We start from the raw sequence: 26,097 nt of genomic DNA, 5'->3' as shown, positions 1-26,097 counted from the left end.
CCGCTCACACACACACACTGCCCCGCTCTCACACACACACTGCCCCGCTCTCACACACACACTGCTCCGTTCTCACACACACTGCCCCGCTCTCACACACACTGCCCCGCTCTCACACACACTGCCCCGCTCTCACACACACTGCCCCGCTCTCACACACACTGCCCCGCTCTCACACACACTGCCCCGCTCTCACACACACTGCCCCGCTCTCACACACACTGCCCCGCTCTCACACACACTGCCCCGCTCTCACACACACTGCCCTGCTCTCACACACACACTGCCCCGCTCTCACACACGCTGCCCCGCTCTCTCACACACACACACACTGCCCCGCTCACACACACACACACACTGCCCCGTTCTCACACACACACTGCCCCGCTCTCACACACACACTGCCCCGCTCTCACGCACACACTGCCCCGCTTACACACACACACACACTGCCCCGCTCTCACACACACTGCCCCGCTCTCACACACTCACTGCCCCGCTCACACACAGACACACTGCCCCGCTCACACACGCACACTGCCCCGCTCACACACACACACTGCCCCGCTCACACACACACACTGCCCCGCTCACACACACACACTGCCCCGCTCACACACACACACTGCCCCGCTCACACACACAAACTGCCCCGCTCACACACACACACTGCCCCGCTCACACACACACTGCCCCGCTCTCACACACACACTGCCCCGCTCTCACACACACACACTGCCCCGCTCTCACACACACACACTGCCCCGCTCTCTCACGCACACTGCCCCGCTCTCACACACACACACACACACTGCCCCGCTCTCACACACACACACACACACTGCCCCGCTCTCACACACACACACACACACACACACACTGCCCCGCTCTCACACACACACTGCCCCGCTCTGACACACACACTGCCCCGCTCTCACACACACTGCCCCGCTCTCACACACTGCCCGCTCACACACACACACTGCCCCTCTCTCACACACACACTGCCCCGCTCTCACACACACACACACTGCCCCGCTCTCACACACACACACACTGCCCCGCTCTCACACACACTGCCCCGTTCTCACACACACACTGCCCCGCTCTCACACACACACACTGCCCCACTCTCACACACACACTGCCCCGCTCTCACACACTGCCCCGCTCTCACACACACACTGCCCCGCTCTCTCTCTCACACACACACACACACACTGCCCCGTTCTCACACACACACTGCCCCGCTCTCACACACACACACTGCCCCACTCTCACACACACACTGCCCCGCTCTCACACACTGCCCCGCTCTCACACACACACTGCCCCGCTCTCTCTCACACACACACACACACACTGCCCCGCTCACACACACTGCCCCGCTCACACACATACACACACACACACACAGTGCCCCACTCACACACACACACACACTGCACTGGGCATAGTGAATTTCAGTAGTGCCTCCTTCAATCAGTTGACAGCTCCAGTGATCTGATACTCTGGGTCCGATGGGAGGGGAAGGCTGTGTTACTTTTCCTCCAAGAATCTGCAGCAGATGTCAGGTGTACAATCCTGTGGGGAATGTCACTCCACAACTTTCAACAATAAGGTGTGAATGTTCACTCATCCCGTCATTGTTTAAATGAAGATCTCCAAACAGAAGTTTAGGAATTTCTCCTGAAAGGGAAGTAAACGGAGCAAGAACTGAGTGTGCATTATAGTAGAAAAAAGATTGCAGTGTGTCTCCCTGCCAAGGGCCTGGCCAGGCGGAGTACATCTCTGATATTCCAGACACACTCCTGCCCATTCCTTGGGTGAGATGTGATTTCTGGGTAAAATGAAGCCTCTCTTGTGAGAGGACCCTGAAACCTTGAGATTTTTCCAAGTGTGTTTGTCTTGGGGTAAAATGTGTGAGTGATCTTTCTGACCTCCGGCCGAATGGCAGGGCTGAAAGGTCAGAGTGAGGCTGCTGAGGAGAATGGGAAGATTGTTTTTCATTCTCTCATGGACGTGGGCGTCACCAACAATGCCAGCATTTATAGCCCATTCCTAACTGCCCCCTGAGGAGATGGAACACAGCAACAAAGAAGGAAACAGCAATATATTCACAGCTCAGGATGGTGGGTGGCTTGAAGGGGAATCTGTAGGGCTGGTGTTCCCATGTATCTGCTGACTTTATCTTTCTAGATGGTAGAGTTTACAGATTTGAAAGAGTCAGCTGAAAGGGGCCTTGGCGAGTTGTAGCAGTGTATCTAGTAGATGGTACACATGGCTACTACTGTGCGTCGGTGGTGGAGGGAGTGAATGTTAAAGGTGGTGGATGGGGTGTCAATCAAGCGGAGGCTGCTTTGTCCTGGATGGTGTTGGGCTTCTCGAGTGCTGTTGGAGCTGCACCCATCCAGGAAAGTGCTGAGTATTCCATCACCCTCCTGGTGGATAAACTTTAAGGGGTCAGGAGATTCATTCCTCATTGCTGGATTCCCAGCCTCTGACCTGCTCATGGAGCCACTGTGTTTAAATGGCTGGTCTCATTCAGTTTCTGGTCAAAGGTGTTGATATTGGGAGATTCAGTGATGATGATGCCACTGAATGTCAAGGGGAGGTGATTAGATTCTCTCTTGTTGGAGATGGTCATTGCCTGGCATTTGTGTGGCACGAATGTTATTTGCCGCTTGTCAGCCCAAGCCTGGATATTGTCCAGATCTTGTTGCATTTGAACATGGACTGCTTCAGTATCTGAGGAGTTGCAAATAGTGCTGAACATTGTGCAATCATCGGCGAGTATTCTCACGTCTGGCTTTTTGAAGCATTGATGAAGCAGCTGAAGATGGTTGGGCCGAGGACACGACCCTGAGGGACTCCTGCAGAGGTGTCCTGGAGCTGAGATGACTGACCCTCCACAACCTCAACCATCTTCCTTTGTGCCAGGTATGACTCCAACCAGCGGAGAGTTTGCCCCTTTTACCCATTGATTCCAGTTTTGCTAGGGCTCTTTGATGCCACACTCGGTCGAATGCGGCCATGATGATTTGGGCTGTCACTCTCACCTCACCTCTGGAATTCAGCTCTTTTGTCTGTGTTTGAACCAAGGCTGTAATGAGGTCAGGAGCTGAGTGACCCTGGCAAAACCCAAACTGGACGTCACTGAGCAGGTTATTGCTGAGCAGGTGCTGCTTGATAGCGCTGTCGATAACCCCTTCCATCACTTTACTGATGATCGAGAGTAGACTGATGGGGCAGCAATTGGCCGGGTTGGATTTGTCCTGCTTTTGGTGTACAGGTCATACATGGGCAATTTTCCACATTGTTGGGTAGATGCCAGTGTTGTAGCTGTACTGGAAGATCTTGGCGAGGGGAGCGGCAAGTTCTGAAGCACAAGTCTTCAGTACTATTGCTGGACTGTTATCAGGGCCCATTGCCTTTGCAGTATCCAGTGCCTCCAACCGTTTCTTAGTATTGCGTGGAGTGAATCAAATTGGCTGGAGACTGGGGACATCGGGAGGAGGCCGAGATGGATCATCCACTTGGCACTTCTGGCTGAAGATTGCTGTGAATGTTTCAGCCTTCTCTTTCGCACTGATGTGCTGGGCTCCTCCATCATTGAGGATGGGGATATTTGTGGAGCCTCCTCCTCCAGTGAGTTGTTTAATTGTCCACCACCATTCATGACTGGATGTAGCAGGATTCCACACAAACTTCAATTGGGGTTCTACCAATCGGTACTAGTGTTTGAACTGCTGGATTGTTCTAAAGTATCTCAGATGGACAGTCTCCTGGTTCTAACTGCTGTTTGGTTCTTGGAGAGAGAGTATTTGTTGGATCGGATGGTGTGCTGCCTTTAAAAAATACTGGGGAAACAGTCATTTCCTTCCACCGACATGAAACAATGAGACATTCCAAAGTGACACAAGAATAGGAGATTCAATGACTGCCAAATTTCAAAATAATCCACACACCAGAGGTCGGCATCAATACAACAGGAAGATGAAAGGCAGGCAGAATGAGGTTAACAGAGCCTTTAGCGGATCTGGTAATTACAGCAAAATACAAAATTGGAACAACTATAATAAGTGAATGAATCTTCAGAATGTCCAAGGAACATCTAACAGGTGCTTCAGAAGTGTGTCAATGTTTCGTTATGTGGTGAACTGCTCAGAGGTGTGAGGCAGAGCCCTCAAAATTATATGATGAACAGGATTCTGAGGAAGAGCATGAAGATAATGATGAATCCTAACAAATCACAAGGAGGTTTAGTCCTGTGATGATGAGTTAGCTGCGGACTGCTTTAACTTTGCAGTACTGGTTAGTGCTTGTACTTCGACATGCAGAACAGATGGGTTAAAATGTCATTTTGATGTACTAAATACTGAGGATGCAAGGTTAAGGACGATAAAAGTACTACTTGATTTGGATTTAGTGTTGATAGTCATGAAGGCCACGCCTTCTTAACCTTGCCCCTCGTCTGAGGTGTGGTGATCCTCAGGTTAAATTACCGCCAGTCAGCTCTCCCCCTCAAAGGGGAGGGAAACCTATGGTCACCTGGGACTATGGAAACTTTACTTTCCTTATTTTTACGAGTGTTGGTAACACATTGAGGTCACTAAAGAGAGTTACAATTCCATGTCAAATAGTTAAAGTAAGTCATTTTAGAAACCATGAGAGATTTATGCGAATGATTAAACCCTCAAAGGAAAAACAACCAATGAAACTTGACATGGGGCACGATTAAGCTATTATTTTTGCAAAGTCACTTCATCTGGAGTTTACCCAATTAGAATCTTATTTTTATAAAACCTAATATTTTCCATCAAAATGTCAGTTATAGTGTTAGAATCAGAGATAAAATTCAAATTGTCTTAAACTTACAAGTAGGTGAGCAAGTTTCTAAGGTTAAACATCCTTCTAAATGATGTGGGTGTGGCTGATGAAGACTGTGTGGCACTAATAGAAGCAGTTACACTGAAATCTAGAAGTATTAGAGGAAACGGTGTGGTGTTGGTGGTCGAGCAAAATTGCTCTTGTAGAGAGCTGGCAGGAATATGACAGGCTGAATGGTCACCTTCTGTGATGTAACCATTCTCTGATTCTAAGAATCATAGTATCGTATCATAGAATCACTACAAAAACTTTGAGTTTGGTTATGTTCACTGAAGATAGTGTGACCTATTGTATGTTATGTGGAAAATTGTTCATTGTGGAATGATGTAAACTCAGTGAAAAGCACATGAGAAACATTTTAACCTTATTGGCTTAAAACAAACACTGAAGAGAATGGAACTCTCAGAAGGAAATGGGTGGAAGCAAAATACTGCGGATGCTGGAATCTGAAACAAAAACACAACATGCTGGAAAATCTCAGCAGGTCTGACAGCATCTGTGAAGAGAGAATAGAGCCAACGTTTCGAGTCTGGATGACCCTTCGTCAGAGCGTCAGGCGAGGCATCAACAAGAGAGGAATTGGTAGGAGGGCTACAAGAGGAGTGTTTGGAATATAATTATTTGTATCGAATATCTTTGATTTAATTTATTATGAAATTTATGTTGTACAAGTAAATTTTTATTGCAATTTAAAAGTGATGGGAATCTATTAATTGTATACTAATTGTCATCAATTATATTCAAATGCTGAGCATTAACTGGAGCTTGAGTTGTGCTCTGATAAAAAGGTACAGATTGAAACTGGTGTGTTTACAGGGTGCATGCGGGTTATGACGAGCACTGTAATTAAAAGCTTGTAAAGGGTGGCAGGATTGACTCCAGTTCCATTATTCACCACCGGACATCTGTACCATGATGTGGAGATGCCGGCGTTGGACTGGGGTAAACATAGTGAGAAGTCTCAGAACACCAGGTTAAAGTCCAACAGGTTTGTTTGGTAGCAAAAGCCACTAGCTTTCGGAGCGCTGCTCCTTCGTCAGGTAAGTGGGAGTTCTGTTCACAAACAGGGCACATTCTCCCTGTGTCTGCGTGGGTTTCCTCCGGGTTTCCTCCCACAGTCCAAAGATGTGTGGGCTAGGTTGATTGGCCATTCTAGAATTGCCCCTTAGTGTCCCGGGATGCATAGGTTAGAGGGGTTAGTGGGTAGATATGTGGATAGGGCTTGGGTGGGATAGTGGTTGGTGAAGACTCGATGGGCCGAATGGCCTCTTTCTGCACTGTAGGATTCTATGATTCCATATAAAGAATAGTAAGAAGTTTAACAACACCAGGTTAAAGTCCAACAGGTTTATTTGGTAGCAAAAGCTTGTGTGGCTTTTGCTACCAAATAAACCTGTTGGACTTTAACCTGGTGTTGTTAAACTTCTTACTGTGTTTACCCCAGTCCAACGCTGGCATCTCCACATCATGTCTATATAAAGACACAAACTCAATTTACAAAATAATGGTTGGAATGCGAGTCTTTACAGGTAATCAAGTCTTAAGTCTAAAGAGACAATGTGAGTGGAGAGAGGGTTAAGCACAGGTTAAAGAGATGTGTATTGTCTCCAGACAGGACAGTTAGTGAGATTTTGCAACCCCAGGCAAGTCGTGGGGGTTACAGATAGTGTGACATGAACCCAAGATCTCGGTTGAGGCCGTCCTCATGTATGTGGAACTTGGCTATCAGTCTCTGCTCAGCGACTCTGCGCTGTCGTGTGTCGTGACAAGATGTGCGGGTTAGGTTGATTGGCCATGCTAAAATTGCCCCTTGGTGTCCTGGGATGCAAAGGTTGGAGGGATTAGCGGGTAAATGTGTAGGGATAAGGGGGTAGGGCCTGGGTGGGATTGTGGTCGGTGCAGACTCGATGGGCCAGATGGCACATCTTGAGAAGGCATCCGTGTCGATGATCCGACACGTCTTGCAGAGGTTGCTGTGGCAGGGTTGTGTGGTGTCGTGGTCGCTGTTCTCCTGAAGGCTGGGTAGGTACACGGTACCTACTCTTGCAACTTGGCCAACGTTGTCTACCTGATACGCTGCAGGAAAGGATGTCCCGAGGCATGGTACATTGGGGAGACCATGCAGATGCTATGACAACGGATGAATGAACACCGCTCGACAATAACCAGGCAAGAGTGTTCTCTTCCTGTTGGGGAACACTTCAGTGGTCACGGGCATTCGGCCTCTGATCTTCGGGTAAGCGTTCTCCAAGGCGGCCTTCACGACACACAACAGCGCAGAGTCGCTGAGCAGAGACTGATAGTCATGTTCCGCACACATGAGGACGGCCTCAACCGGGATCTTGGGTTCATGTCACACTATCTGTAACCCCCACGACTTGCCTGGGCTTGCAAAATCTCACTAATTGTCCTGTGTGAAGACAATACACATCTCTTTAACCTGTGCTTAACGCTCTCTCCACTCACATTGTCTGTACCTTTAAGACTTGATGACCTGTAAAGACTTACTTTCCAACCATTATTTTGTAAATTGAGTTTGTGTCTTTATATGAGAACAGAGCTCCCACTCACCTGACGAAGGAGCAGCACTCTGAAAGCTAGTGGATTTTGCTACCAAATAAACCAGTTGGACTTTAACCTGGTGTTGTGAGACTTCTTACTGTATCTGTACCATTACATGACACAACACTTATAGTTTAGAAGAATTCAACAAGTAGGCTGTAGCATTGGTTGGAGTCAATTCCTGATGCAAAGCATGGAACCATGTATCTCAGACAGAAGATGGATGCCAGGGTACATACCCACGCCGTCGCAGGTACCACCAGGCACCATCGAGCCGCCCACCATGACAGCCATGCTGGTTCTTTGTGTTGCACGAGATCAAATTCTGGGGCGATAGGGTTGCTGTCATGTGACCCATGGATTGGATGGAGATCCTGTCAGATGCCACAGCTAATGAGGAAGGGAAAGAGATTAGAGAGACCTCATTCAATCATTACTCCCCCACACTGTTCAGTGTCACATTCTGATATAACCCCCACTTGCAATGTAACACTCTGATATAGAAATATAGAAAACCACAGCACAAACAGGCCCTTCGGCCCACAAGTTGTGCCGAACACATCCCTACCTTCGAGACCTACCTATAACCCTCCAACCTATTAAGTCCCATGTACTCATCCAGGAGTCTCTTAAAAGACCCTATTGAGTTCGCCTCCACCACCACTGACGGCAGCCGATTCCACTCGCCCACCACCCTCTGTGTGAAAAACTTACCCCTAACATCTCCCCTGCACCTACCCCCCAGCACCTTAAACCTGTGTCCTCTCGTAGCAGACATTTCCACCCTGGGAAAAAGCCTCTGAGAGTCCACCCGATCTATGCCTCTCAACATCTTATATACCTCTATCAGGTCTCCTCTCATCCTACGTCTCTCCAAGGAGAAAAGACCGAGCTCCCTCAGCCTATCCTCATAAGGCATGCCACTCAATCCAGGCAACATCCTTGTAAATCTCCTCTGCACCCTTTCAATGTTTTCCACATCCTTCCTGTAATGAGGCGACCAGAACTGAGCACAGTCCTCCAAGTGGGGTCTGACGAGGGTCTTATATAGCTGCATCATTATCCCCGGACTCCTAAACTCAATCCCTCGATTGATCAAGGCCAGCACACCATACGCCTTCTTAACCACCTCCTCCACCTGCAGGGCCGATTTTAGAGTCCTATAGACCCGGACCCCAAGGTCCTTCTGATCCTCTACCGTACTAAGAGACTTCCCTTTACATTGTAATCCTTCATCCCATTTGACCTGCCAAAATGGACCACGACGCATTTATCTGGGTTGAAGTCCATCTGCCACTTGTCCGCCCAGTCTTGCATCCTATCTATGTCCCTCTGTAACTTCTGACATTCCGCCAGACTATCCACAACCCCACCAACCTTCGTGTCGTCGGCAAACTTACCAACCCATCCCTCCACTTCCTCATCCAGGTCATTTATGAAAATGACAAATATACCCCACACCCCTCACTGTAACTCTCTGATATACCACACACCCCTCACTATGACTCTCTGACATACCGCAAACCCCTCACTGTTACACTCAGATATACCCCATATCCCTTACTGGAACACTGATATACCCCACACCCTTCACGGTAACACTCTGATATACCCCACACCTCTCACTGTAACTCTGATATACCCCGCACCCCTCACCGTAACACTCTGATATACCGCACACCCCTCACCGTAACACTCTGATATACCGCACACCCCTCACTGTAACACTCTGATATACCTCACACCCCCTCACTGTAACACTCTGATGTACGCCACACCCCTCACTGTAACATCTGATATACCTCACATCACCTCACAGGAACACACCGATATAGCCCACACCCCTCATTGTGACACTCTGATATACCCCATAGCCCTCACCCTAATTCTGATATACCCCACCCCCTCACTGTAATACTCTGATATACCCCACACCCCTCACTGTAACACTCTGATATACCCCACACCCCTCACTGTAACACTCTGATATACCCCATACCCCTCACTCTAACTCTGATATTCCGCACAGCTCTCACTGCAACTCTGATATAACCCATACACACTCACTGTAACACTCTGATATACCCCACATCCCTCACTGTGAGACTCTGATATACCCCACACCCCTCACTGTAACACTCTGATATACCCCACATCCCTCACTGTGAGACTCTGATATACCCCACACCCCTCACTGTAACTCTGATATACCCCACACCCCCTCACTGTAACACTCTGATATACCCCACATTCCTGACTGTGAGACTCTTGATATACCCCACACGCGTCACTGTAACACTCTAATATACACAACACCCCTCACTGTAACTCTGATATACCCCACACCCCTCACTGTAACACTCTGATATACCCCACACCCCTCACTGTAACACTCTGATATACCCCATACCCCTCACTCTAACTCTGATATTCCGCACACCCCTCTCTGTAACTCTGATATACCCCACACCCCTCACTGTAACTCTCTGATATACCCCACACCCCTCACTGTAACACTCTGATATACCCCACACCCCCTCACTGTAACACTCTGATATACCCCACATCCCTAAATGTGAGACTCTGATATACACCACACGCCTCACTGTAACACTCTGATATACCCCACACCCCTCACTGTACCTCTGATATACCCCACAATCCTCACTGGAAATCTGATATAACCCACACCCCCTCACTGTAACGCTCTGATATACCCCACACCGCTCACTGTGACACTCTGATATACCCCACACCCCCCACTGTAACTCTGATATACACAACACCCCTCACTGTAACACTCTGATATACCCCACACCTCTCACTGTAACTCTCTGATATACCCCACACCCCTCACTGTGAGACTCTGATATACCGCACACACCTCACTGTAACACTCTGATATACCCCATACCCCTCACTCTAACTCTGATATTCCGCACACCCCTCACTGTAACTCTGATATAACCCACACACCCCTCACTGTAACACTCTGATATACCCCACATCCCTCACTGTGAGACTCTGATGTACCCCACACGCCTCACTGTAACACTCTGATATACCACACCCCTCACTGTAACACTCTGATATACCCCACATCCCTCACTGTGAGACTCTGATATACCCCACACGCCTCACTGTAACACTCTGATATACCCCACACCCCACACTGTAACTCTGATATACCCCACACCCCTCACTGTAACTCTGATATACCACACACCCCTCACCGTAACACTCTGATATACCCCACATCCCTCACTGGAACATTCTGATATACCCCACATCCCTCACTGTGAGACTCTGATATACCCCATACCCCTCACTCTAACTCTGATATTCCGCACACCCCTCACTGTAACTCTGATATACCCCACACCCCCTCACTGTAACACTCTGATATACCTCACATCCCTATCTGTGAGACTCTGATATACCCCACACCCCTCACTGTACCTCTGATATACCCCACACCCCTCACTGTAACGCTGACATACCCCACACCCCTCACTGTAACTTTGATATAACCCACACCCCCTCAATGTAACACTCTGATATACCCCACACCCCTCACTGTCACACTCTGATATACCCCACACTCCTCACTGTAACACTCTGATATACCCCACACCCCTCACTGTAACATTCTGATATACCCCACATCCCTCACTGTGACACTCTGATATACCACACACCCCTCACTGTAACACTCTGATATACCCCACACCCCTCACTGTAACATTCTGATATACCCCACATCCCTCACTGTGACACTCTGATATACCACACACCCCTCACTGTAACATTCTGATATACCCCACATCCCTCACTGTGACACTCTGATATACCACACACCCCTCACTGTAACTCTCTGATATACCCAAAACCCCTCACTGTAACACACAGAAATACCCCATGCCCCTCACTCTAACTCTGATATTCCCCACACACCCTTCACTGTAACTCTGATATACCCCACACCTCTCACTGTGAGACTCTGATATACCCCACATGCCTCACTGTAACATTCTTATATACCCCGTACCCCTCACTGTAACACTCTGATATACCCCACACCCCTCACTGTAACACTGTGATATACCCCACACGCCTCACTGTAACACTCTGATATACCCCACACCCCTCATTGTAACACTCTGATATACCCCACACCCCTGACTGTAACATTCTTATATACCCCACACCCCTCACTGTGACAATCTGATATACCCCACACCCCTCACTGTAACACTCTGATAGACCCCACACCCCTCACTGTAACACACTGATATACCCCACACCCCTCACTGTAACACTCTGATATACCCCACACCCCTCATTGTAACACTCTGATATACCCCACACCCCTCACTGTAACACTCTGATATACCCCACACCCCTCATTGTAACACTCTGATATACCCCACACCCCTCACTGTAACATTCTTATATACCCCACACCCCTCACTGTGACAATCTGATATACCCCACACCCCTCACTGTAACACTCTGATATACCCCACACCTCACTGTAACACTTTGATATACCCCACACCTCTCACTGTAACTCTCTGATATACCCCACACCCCTCACTGTAACACTCTGATATACCCCACACCCCTCACTGTAACACTCTGATATACCCCACACCCCTCACTGTAACACTCGGATATACCCCACACCACTCACTGTAACACTCTGATATACCCCACACCCCTCACTGTAACACTCTGATACACCCCACACGCCTCACTGTAACACTCTGATATACCCCACACCCCTCACTGTAACACTCTGATATACCCCACACCTCACTGTAACACTCTGACATACCCCACACCTCTCACTGTAACACTCTGATATACCCCACATCCCTAAATGTGAGACTCTGATATACACCACACGCCTCACTGTAACATTCTGATATACCCCACACCCCTCACTGTACCTCTGATATACCCCACAATCCTCACTGTAAATCTGATATAACGCACACCCCCTCACTGTAACGCTCTGATATACCCCACACCGCTCACTGTGACACTCTGATATACCCCACACCCCTCACTGTAACACTCTGATATACACAACACCCCTCACTGTAACACTCTGATATACCCCACACCCCTCACTGTAACACTCTGATATACCCCACACGCCTCACTCTAACACTCTGATATACCCCACACCCCTCACTGTAACATTCTTATATACCCCACACCCCTCACTGTGACAATCTGATATACCCCACACCCCTCACTGTAACACTCTGATAGACCCCACACCCCTCACTGTAACACACTGATATACCCCAAGCCTCTCACTGTAACACTCTGATATACCCCACACCCCACACTGTAACTCTGATATACCCCACACCGCTCACTGTGACACTCTGATATACCCCACACCCCCCACTGTAACTCTGATATACACAACACCCCTCACTGTAACACTCTGATATACCCCACACCTCACACTGTAACTCTCTGATATACCCCACACCCCTCACTGTGACACTCTGATATACCCCACACCCCTCACTGTAACTCTGATATACACAACACCCCTCACTGTAACACTCTGATATACCCCACACCCCTCACTGTAACACTCTGATATACCCCACACCCCTCACTGTGAGACTCTGATATACCGCACACACCTCACTGTAACTCTGATATACCCCACACCCCTCACTGTAACACTCTGATATACCCCATACCCCTCACTCTAACTCTGATATTCCGCACACGCCTCACTGTAACTCTGATATAACCCACACACCCCTCACTGTAACACTCTGATATACCCCACATCCCTCACTGTGAGACTCTGATATACCGCACACGCCTCACTGTAACACTCTGATATACCCCACATCCCTCACTGTAACACTCTGATATACCCCACATCCCTCACTGTGAGACTCTGATATACCCCACACGCCTCACTGTAACACTCTGATATACCCCACACCCCTCACTGTAACACTCTGATATAACACACCCCCCCCACTGTAACACTCTGATATACACCACATCCCTCACTGTGAGACTCTGATATACCCCACACCCCTCACTGTAACTCTGATATACCCCACACCCCTCACTGTAGCACTCTGACATATCCCACATCCCTCACTGTGAGACTCTGATATACCCCACACGCCTCACTGTAACAATCTGATATACCCCACACCCCTCACTGTAACTCTGATATACCCCACACCCCTCACTGTAACTCTGATATACCACACACCCCTCACCGTAACACTCTGATATAACCCACATCCCTCACTGGAACACTCTGATATACCCCACACCCCCTCACTGTAACTCACTGATATACCCCATACCCCTCACTGTGAGACTCTGATATACCCCACACGCCTCACTGTAACAATCTGATATACCCCACACCCCTCAGTGTAACTCTGATATACCCCACACCCCTCACTGTAACTCTGATATACCACACACCCCTCACCGTAACACTCTGATATAACCCACATCCCTCACTGGAACACTCTGATATACCCCACATCCCTCACTGTGAGACTCTGATATACCCCATACCCCTCACTCTAACTCTGATATTCCGCACACCCCTCACTGTAACTCTGATATACCCCACACGCCTCACAGTAAGACTCTGATATACCCCACACCGCTCACTGTACCTCTGATATACCCCACACCCCTCACTGTAACTCTGATATACCCCACACCCCTCACTGTAACTCTGATATAACCCACACCCCCTCACTGTAACACTCTGATATACCCCACACCCCTCACTGTAACATTCTGATATACCGCACATCCCTCACTGTGACACTCTGATATACCCCACACCCCTCACTGTAACTCTCTGATATACCCCAAACACCTCACTGTAACACACAGAAATACCCCATGCCCCTCACTCTAACTCTGATATTCCGCACACCCCTCACTGTAACAGACTGATGTACCGAACACCCTTCACTGTAACTCTGATATACCCCACACCCCTCACTGTGAGACTCTGATATACCCCACATGCCTCACTGTAACATTCTTATATACCCCGTACCCCTCACTGTGACACTCTGATATACCCCACACCCCTCACTGTAACACTGTGATATACCCCACACGCCTCACTGTAACACTCTGATATACCCCACACCCCTCATTGTAACACTCTGATATACCCCACACCCCTCACTGTAACATTCTTATATACTCCACACCCCTCACTGTGACAATCTGATATACCCCACATCCCTCACTGTAACACTCTGATAGACCCCACACCCCTCACTGTAACACACTGATATACCCCACACCCCTCACTGTAACACTCTGATATACCCCACACCTCACTGTAACACTTTGATATACCACACACCCCTCACTGTAACACTCTGATATACCCCACACCCCTCACTGTAACATTCTGATATACCCCACATCCCTCACTGTGACACTCTGATATACCACACACCCCTCACTGTAACATTCTGATATACCACACATCCCTCACTGTGACACTCTGATATACCACACACCCCTCACTGTAACTCTCTGATATACCCAAAACCCCTCACTGTAACACACAGAAATACCCCATGCCCCTCACTCTAACTCTGATATTCCCCACACACCCTTCACTGTAACTCTGATACACCCCACACCTCTCACTGTGAGACTCTGATATACCCCACATGCCTCACTGTAACATTCTTATATACCCCGTACCCCTCACTGTAACACTCTGATATACCCCACACCCCTCACTGTAACACTGTGATATACCCCACACGCCTCACTGTAACACTCTGATATACCCCACACCCCTCATTGTAACACTCTGATATACCCCACACCCCTGACTGTAACATTCTTATATACCCCACACCCCTCACTGTGACAATCAGATATACCCCACACCCCTCACTGTAACACTCTGATAGACCCCACACCCCTCACTGTAACACACTGATATACCCCACACCCCTCACTGTAACACTCTGATATACCCCACACCCCTCATTGTAACACTCTGATATACCCCACACCCCTCACTGTAACACTCTGATATACCCCACACCCCTCATTGTAACACTCTGATATACCCCACACCCCTCACTGTAACATTCTTATATACCCCACACCCCTCACTGTGACAATCTGATATACCCCACACCCCTCACTGTAACACTCTGATATGCCCCACACCTCACTGTAACACTTTGATATACCCCACACCTCTCACTGTAACTCTCTGATATACCCCACACCCCTCACTGTAACACTCTGATATACCCCACACCCCTCACTGTAACACTCTGATATACTCCACACCCCTCACTGTAACACTCTGATATACCCCACACCACTCACTGTAACACTCTGATATACCCCACACCCCTCACTGTAACACTCTGATACACCCCACACGCCTCACTGTAACACTCTGATATACCCCACACCCCTCACTGTAACACTCTGATATACCCCACACCTCACTGTAACACTCTGACATACCCCACACCTCTCACTGTAACACTCTGATATACCCCACATCCCTAAATGTGAGACTCTGATATACACCACACGCCTCACTGTAACATTCTGATATACCCCACACCCCTCACTGTACCTCTGATATACCCCACAATCCTCACTGTAAATCTGATATAACGCACACCCCCTCACTGTAACGCTCTGATATACCCCACACCGCTCACTGTGACACTCTGATATACCCCACACCCCTCACTGTAACACTCTGATATACACAACACCCCTCACTGTAACACTCTGATATACCCCACACCCCTCACTGTAACACTCTGATATACCCCACACGCCTCACTCTAACACTCTGATATACCCCACACCCCTCACTGCAACATTCTTATATACCCCACACCCCTCACTGTGACAATCTGATATACCCCACACCCCTCACTGTAACACTCTGATAGACCCCACACCCCTCACTGTAACACACTGATATACCCCACACCTCTCACTGTAACACTCTGATATACCCCACACCCCACACTGTAACTCTGATATACCCCACACCGCTCACTGTGACACTCTGATATACCCCACACCCCCCGCTGTAACTCTGATATACACAACACCCCTCACTGTAACACTCTGATATACCCCACACCTCACACTGTAACTCTCTGATATACCCCACACCCCTCACTGTGACACTCTGATATACCCCACACCCCTCACTGTAACTCTGATATACACAACACCCCTCACTGTAACACTCTGATATACCCCACACCCCTCACTGTAACACTCTGATATACCCACCACCCCTCACTGTAACACTCTGATATACCGCACACACCTCACTGTAACTCTGATATACCCCACACCCCTCACTGTAACACTCTGATATACCCCATACCCCTCACTCTAACTCTGATATTCCGCACACGCCTCACTGTAACTCTGATATAACCCACACACCCCTCACTGTAACACTCTGATATACCCCACATCCCTCACTGTGAGACTCTGATATACCGCACACGCCTCACTGTAACACTCTGATATACCCCACACCCCTCACTGTAACACTCTGATATACCCCACATCCCTCACTGTGAGACTCTGATATACCCCACACGCCTCACTGTAACACTCTGATATACCCCACACCCCTCACTGTAACACTCTGATATAACACACCCCCCCCCACTGTAACACTCTGATATACACCACATCCCTCACTGTGAGACTCTGATATACCCCACACCCCTCACTGTAACTCTGATATACCCCACACCCCTCACTGTAGCACTCTGACATATCCCACATCCCTCACTGTGAGACTCTGATATACCCCACACGCCTCACTGTAACAATCTGATATACCCCACACCCCTCACTGTAACTCTGATATACCCCACACCCCTCACTGTAACTCTGATATACCACACACCCCTCACCGTAACACTCTGATATAACCCACATCCCTCACTGGAACACTCTGATATACCCCACACCCCCTCACTGTAACTCACTGATATACCCCATACCCCTCACTGTGAGACTCTGATATACCCCACACGCCTCACTGTAACAATCTGATATACCCCACACCCCTCAGTGTAACTCTGATATACCCCACACCCCTCACTGTAACTCTGATATACCACACACCCCTCACCGTAACACTCTGATATAACCCACATCCCTCACTGGAACACTCTGATATACCCCACATCCCTCACTGTGAGACTCTGATATACCCCATACCCCTCACTCTAACTCTGATATTCCGCACACCCCTCACTGTAACTCTGATATACCCCACACGCCTCACAGTAACACTCTGATATACCCCACACCGCTCACTGTACCTCTGATATACCCCACACCCCTCACTGTAACTCTGATATACCCCACACCCCTCACTGTAACTCTGATATAACCCACACCCCCTCACTGTAACACTCTGATATACCCCACACCCCTCACTGTAACATTCTGATATACCGCACATCCCTCACTGTGACACTCTGATATACCCCACACCCCTCACTGTAACTCTCTGATATACCCCAAACACCTCACTGTAACACACAGAAATACCCCATGCCCCTCACTCTAACTCTGATATTCCGCACACCCCTCACTGTAACAGACTGATGTACCGCACACCCTTCACTGTAACTCTGATATACCCCACACCCCTCACTGTGAGACTCTGATATACCCCACATGCCTCACTGTAACATTCTTATATACCCCGTACCCCTCACTGTGACACTCTGATATACCCCACACCCCTCACTGTAACACTGGGATATACCCCACACGCCTCACTGTAACACTCTGATATACCCCACACCCCTCATTGTAACACTCTGATATACCCCACACCCCTCACTGTAACATTCTTATATACTCCACACCCCTCACTGTGACAATCTGATATACCCCACATCCCTCACTGTAACACTCTGATAGACCCCACACCCCTCACTGTAACACACTGATATACCCCACACCCCTCACTGTAACACTCTGATATACCCCACACCTCACTGTAACACTTTGATATACCCCACACCCCTCACTGTAACACTCTGATATACCCACACCCCTCACTGTAACACTCTGATATACCCCACACCCCTCACTGTAACACTCTGATATACCCACACCCCTCACTGTAACACTCTGATATACCCCACACCCCTCACTGTAACACTCTGATATACCCCACACCCCTCACTGTAACACTCTGATATACCCCACACCCCTCACTGTAACACTCTGATATACCCCACACCCCTCACTGTAACACTCTGATATACCCCACACCACACTGTAACACTCTGACATACCCCACACCTCTCACTGTAACACTCTGATATACCCCACACCCCTCACTGTAACACTCTGATATACCCCACACCCCTCACTGTAACACTCTGATATACCCCACACCCCTCACTGTAACACTCTGATAAACCCCACACCCCTCACGGTAACACTCTGATATACCCCACACCCCTCACTGTTACTCTCTGATATACCCCTGATCCCTCACTGTAACATTCTTATATACCCCATACCCCCCTCACTGTGACACTCTGATATACCCCACACCCCTCACTGTAACATTCTGATATACCCCACACCCCTCACTGTAACACTCTGATATACCCCACACCCCTCACTGTAACACTCTGATATACCCCACACCCCTCACTGTAACACTCTGATATACCCCACACCCCTCACGGTAACACTCTGATATACCCCACACCCCTCACTGTTACTCTCTGATATACCCCTGATCCCTCACTGTAACATTCTTATATACCCCATACCCCCCTCACTGTGACACTCTGATATACCCCACACCCCTCACTGTAACTCTCTGATATACACCAAACACCTCACTGTAACACACAGAAATACCCCATGCCCCTCACTCTAACTCTGATATTCCGCACACCCCTCACTGTAACAGACTGATGTACCGCACACCCTTCACTGTAACTCTGATATACCCCACACCCCTCACTGTGAGACTCTGATATACCCCACATGCCTCACTGTAACATTCTTATATACCCCGTACCCCTCACTGTGACACTCTGATATACCCCACACCCCTCACTGTAACACTGTGATATACCCCACACGCCTCACTGTAACACTCTGATATACCCCACACCCCTCATTGTAACACTCTGATATACCCCACACCCCTCACTGTAACATTCTTATATACTCCACACCCCTCACTGTGACAATCTGATATACCCCACATCCCTCACTGTAACACTCTGATAGACCCCACACCCCTCACTGTAACACACTGATATACCCCACACCCCTCACTGTAACACTCTGATATACCCCACACCTCACTGTAACACTTTGATATACCCCACACCCCTCACTGTAACACTCTGATATACCCACACCCCTCACTGTAACACTCTGATATACCCCACACCCCTCACTGTAACACTCTGATATACCCACACCCCTCACTGTAACACTCTGATATACCCCACACCCCTCACTGTAACACTCTGATATACCCCACACCCCTCACTGTAACACTCTGATATACCCCACACCCCTCACTGTAACACTCTGATATACCCCACACCCCTCACTGTAACACTCTGATATACCCCACACCACACTGTAACACTCTGACATACCCCACACCTCTCACTGTAACACTCTGATATACCCCACACCCCTCACTGTAACACTCTGATATACCCCACACCCCTCACTGTAACACTCTGATATACCCCACACCCCTCACTGTAACACTCTGATAAACCCCACACCCCTCACGGTAACACTCTGATATACCCCACACCCCTCACTGTTACACTCTGATATACCCCACCCCCCTCACTGTAACATTCTGATATACCCCACACCCCTCACTGTAACATTCTGATATACCCCACACCCCTCACTGTAACACTCTGATATACCCCACACCCCTCACTGTAACACTCTGATATACCCCACACCCCTCACTGTAACACTCTGATATACCCCACACCCCTCACTGTAACACTCTGATATACCCCACACCCCTCACGGTAACACTCTGATATACCCCACACCCCTCACTGTTACTCTCTGATATACCCCTGATCCCTCACTGTAACATTCTTATATACCCCATACCCCCCTCACTGTGACACTCTGATATACCCCACACCCCTCACTGTAACATTCTGATATACCCCACACCCCTCACTGTAACACTCTGATATACCCCACACCCCTCACTGTAACACTCTGATATACCCCACACCCCTCACTGTAACACTCTGATATATCCCACACCCCTCCTTGCGACACTCTGATATATCCCACACCCCTCACTGTAACACAGTGATATACCCCACACCACTCACTGTAACACTCTGATATACCCCACACCCCTCACTGTAACACTTTGATATACCCCACACCCCTCACTGTTACTCTGATATACCACACACCCCTCACCGTAACACTCTGATATAACCCACATCCCTCACTGGAACACTCTGATATACCCCACATCCCTCACTGTGAGACTCTGATATACCCCATACCCCTCACTCTAACTCTGATATTCCGCACACCCCTCACTGTAACTCTGATATACCCCACACGCCTCACAGTAACACTCTGATATACCCCACACCGCTCACTGTACCTCTGATATACCCCACACCCCTCACTGTAACTCTGATATACCCCACACCCCTCACTGTAACTCTGATATAACCCACACCCCCTCACTGTAACACTCTGATATACCCCACACCCCTCACTGTCACATTCTGATATACCCCACACTCCTCACTGTAACACTCTGATATACCCCACACCCCTCACTGTAACATTCTGATATACCGCACATCCCTCACTGTGACACTCTGATATACCCCACACCCCTCACTGTAACTCTCTGATATACCCCAAACACCTCACTGTAACACACAGAAATACCCCATGCCCCTCACTGTGAGACTCTGATATTCCGCACACCCCTCACTGTAACAGACTGATGTACCGCACACCCTTCACTGTAACTCTGATATACCCCACACCCCTCACTGTGAGACTCTGATATACCCCACATGCCTCACTGTAACATTCTTATATACCCCGTACCCCTCACTGTGACACTCTGATATACCCCACACCCCTCACTGTAACACTGTGATATACCCCACACGCCTCACTGTAACACTCTGATATACCCCACACCCCTCATTGTAACACTCTGATATACCCCACACCCCTCACTGTAACATTCTTATATACCCCACACCCCTCACTGTGACAATCTGATATACCCCACATCCCTCACTGTAACACTCTGATAGACCCCACACCCCTCACTGTAACACACTGATATACCCCACACCCCTCACTGTAACACTCTGATATACCCCAACCTCACTGTAACACTTTGATATACCCCACACCCCTCACTGTAACACTCTGATATACCCACACCCCTCACTGTAACACTCTGATATACCCCACACCCCTCACTGTAACACTCTGATATACCCACACCCCTCACTGTAACACTCTGATATACCCCACACCCCTCACTGTAACACTCTGATATACCCCACACCCCTCACTGTAACACTCTGATATACCCCACACCCCTCACTGTAACACTCTGATATACCCCACACCCCTCACTGTAACACTCTGATATACCCCACACCACACTGTAACACTCTGACATACCCCATACCTCTCACTGTAACACTCTGATATACCCCACACCCCTCACTGTAACACTCTGATATACCCCACACCCCTCACTGTAACACTCTGATATACCCCACACCCCTCACTGTAACACTCTGATAAACCCCACACCCCTCACTGTGAGACTCTGATATACCCCACACCCCTCACTGTAACTCTCTGATATACCCCAGACCCCTCACTGTAACACTCTGATATACCCCGCCCCATCACTGTAACACACTGATATACCGCACACATCTCACTGTAACACACTGATATACCCCACACCCCTCACTGTAACACACTGAAATACCGAACATCCCTCACTGTAACACTCTGATATACCCCACACCCCTCACTGTAACACTCTGATAAACCCCACACCCCTCACTGTGAGACTCTGATATACCCCACACCCCTCACTGTAACTCTCTGATATACCCCAGACCCCTCACTGTAACACTCTGATATACCCCGCCCCATCACTGTAACACACTGATATACCGCACACATCTCACTGTAACACACTGATATACCCCACACCCCTCACTGTAACACTCTGATATACCCCACACCCCTCACTGTAACACTCTGATATACCCCACACACACCCCCTCACTGTAGCACACTGATATACCCCACACCCCTCACTGTAACACACTGATATACCCCACACCCCTCACTGTAACACTCTGATATACCCCACACCCCTCACTGTAACACTCTGATATACCCCTCACTGATATACCCCACACCCCTCACTGTAACACTCTGATATACGCCACACCCCTCACTGCAACACTCTGATATACCTCACACCCCCTCACTGTAACACTCTGATATACCCCACATCTCCTAACTGGAACACACCGATGTAGCCCACACCCCTCACTGTGACACTCTGATATACCCCACACCCCTCACTGTACCACTCTGATATACCCACACACCTTACTGTAACACTCTGATATACCCCACACCCCTCACTGTAACATTCTTATATACCCCACACCGCTCACTGTAACACTGATATACCCCACACCCCTCACTGTAACACTCTGATATACCCCACATCCCTCACTGTAACATTGTGATATACCCCACACCCCTCAGTGTAACATTGTGATATACCCCACACACCTCACTGTAACACTCTGATATACCCCACACCCCTCACTGTAACACTATGATATAGCCCACACGCCTCACTGTAACACTCTGATATACCCCACACCCCTCAGTGTAACATTCTTATATACCCCACACCCCTCACTTATATACCCCACACCCCTCACTGTAACACTCTGATATACCCCACACCCCGTCACTGTAACACTCTGATATATCTCACACCCCCTCACTGTAACACACCGATATAGCCCACACCCCTCACTGTAACACTCTGATATACCCCACACCCCTCACTGTAACACTCTACAACACCGCTCACTGTGACACTCTGATATACCCCACACCCCTCACTGTTACACTCTGATAGACCCCAAACCCCTCACTGTAACACTCTGATATACCCCACACCCCTCACTGTAACACTCTGATATACCCCACACCCCTCATTGTAACACTCTGATATACCCCACACACCTCACTGTAACACTCTGATATACCCCACACCCCTCACTGTAACACTCTGATATACCCCACACCCCTCATTGTAACACTCTGATATACCCCACACCCCTCACTGTGACACACTGATATACCCCACACCCCTCACTGTAACATTCTTATATACCCCACACCCCTCACTGTGACACTCTGATATACCCCACACCCCTCACTGTTACACTCTGATAGACCCCAAACCCCTCACTGTAACACTCTGATATACCCCACACCCCTCACTGTAACACTCTGATATACCCCATACCCCTCACTGTAACACTCTGATTTTTCCCACACCCCTCACTGTGACACACTGATATATTCCACACCCCTCACTGTAACACACTGATATACCCCACACTCCTCACTGTAACACACTGAAATACCCCACATCCCTCACTGTAACACTCTGATATACCCCACACCCCTCACTGTGACACACTGATATACCCCACACCCCTCACTGTAACAGTCTGATAAACACAATACCCCTCACTGCAACATTCTTATATACCCCACACCCCTCACTGATATACCCCACACCCCTCACTGTAACACTCTGATATACCCCACACCCCTCACTGTAACACACTGATATACCCCACACCCCTCACTGTGACACTCTGATATACCCCATACCCCTCACTCTAATTCTGATATACCCCACACCCCTCACTGTAACACTCTGATATACCCCATACCCCTCACTCTAATTCTGATATACCCCACACCCCTCACTATAACACTCTGATAAACCCCATACCCCTCACTGTAGCTCTGATATACGTCACACCCCTCACTGTGAGACTCTGATATACCCCACACGCCTCACTGTAACATTCTTATATACCCCACACCCCTCACTGATATACCCCACATCCCTCACTGTAACACTCTGATATACCTCACACCCCCTCACTGTAACATTCTTATATACCCCACACCCCTCACTTATATACCCCACATCCCTCACTGTAACACTCTGATATACCTCACACCCCCTCACTGTAACACTCTGATATACCCCATACCCCTCACTGTAACACTCTGATATACCTCACACCCCCTCACTGTAACACTCTGATATATCCCACACCCCTCACTGTGAGACTCTGATATACCCCACACCCCTCACTGTAACACTCTGATATACCTCACACCCCCTCACTGTAACACTCTGATATATCCCACACCCCTCACTGTAACACTCTGATATAAGAACATAAGAAATAGGTGCAGGAGTAGGCCATCTAGCCCCTCGAGCCTACCCCGCCATTCAATAAGATCATGGCTGATCTGACGTGGATCAGTACCACTTACCCGCCTGATCCCCATAACCCTTAATTCCCTTACCGATCAGGAATCCATCCATCCGCGCTTTAAACATGTTCAGCGAGGTAGCCTCCACCACCTCAGTGGGCAGAGAATTCCAGAGATTCACCACCCTCTGGGAGAAGAAGTTCCTCCTCAACTCTGTCTTAAACCGACCCCCCTTTATTTTGAGGCTGTGTCCTCTAGTTTTAACTTCCTTACTAAGTGGAAAGAATCTCTCCGCCTCCACCCTATCCAGCCCCCGCATTATCTTATAAGTCTCCATAAGATCCCCCCTCATCCTTCTAAACTCCAACGAGTACAAACCCAATCTCCTCAGCCTCTCCTCATAATCCAAACCCCTCATCTCCGGTATCAACCTGGTGAACCTTCTCTGCACTCCCTCCAATGCCAATATATCCTTCCTCATATAAGGGGACCAATACTGCACACAGTATTCCAGCTGCGGCCTCACCAATGCCCTGTACAGGTGCATCAAGACATCCCTGCTTTTATATTCTATCCCCCTCGCGATATAGGCCAACATCCCATTTGCCTTCTTGATCACCTGTTGTACCTGCAGACTGGGCTTTTGCGTCTCATGCACAAGGACCCCCAGGTCCCTTTGCACGGTAGCATGTTTTAATTTGTTTCCATTGAGATAGTAATCCCATTTGTTATTATTTCCTCCAAAGTGTATAACCTCGCATTTGTCAACGTTATACTCCATTTGCCATATCCTCGCCCACTCACTCAGCCTGTCCAAATCTCTCTGCAGATCTTCTCCGTCCTCCACACGATTCACTTTTCCATTTATCTTTGTGTCGTCTGCAAACTTCGTTACCCTACACTCCGTCCCCTCCTCCAGATCATCTATATAAATGGTAAATAGTTGCGGCCCGAGTACCGATCCCTGCGGCACGC

The 26,097-nt window shown here is 48.7% G+C and overlaps 1 protein-coding gene across 1 annotated transcript in view; it reads right to left on the bottom strand.

Annotated features, from left to right (window-relative positions):
• LOC144486348 (tubulointerstitial nephritis antigen-like) overlaps window positions 1-26,097 on the bottom strand; it is a 206,559-nt gene that overhangs the window by 130,652 nt on the left and 49,810 nt on the right. Inside the window, exon 4 of the mRNA XM_078204381.1 lies at window positions 7,692-7,842. Coding sequence (XP_078060507.1) covers window positions 7,692-7,842 — 151 coding nt within the window. The remainder of the gene's footprint in view (window positions 1-7,691; window positions 7,843-26,097) is intronic.

This window comes from Mustelus asterias, unplaced genomic scaffold (genome assembly GCF_964213995.1).
Source record: "Mustelus asterias unplaced genomic scaffold, sMusAst1.hap1.1 HAP1_SCAFFOLD_318, whole genome shotgun sequence".
NCBI classification, from domain to species: Eukaryota; Metazoa; Chordata; class Chondrichthyes; order Carcharhiniformes; family Triakidae; genus Mustelus; species Mustelus asterias.
This window is presented reverse-complemented; position numbering and strand designations above follow the sequence as displayed.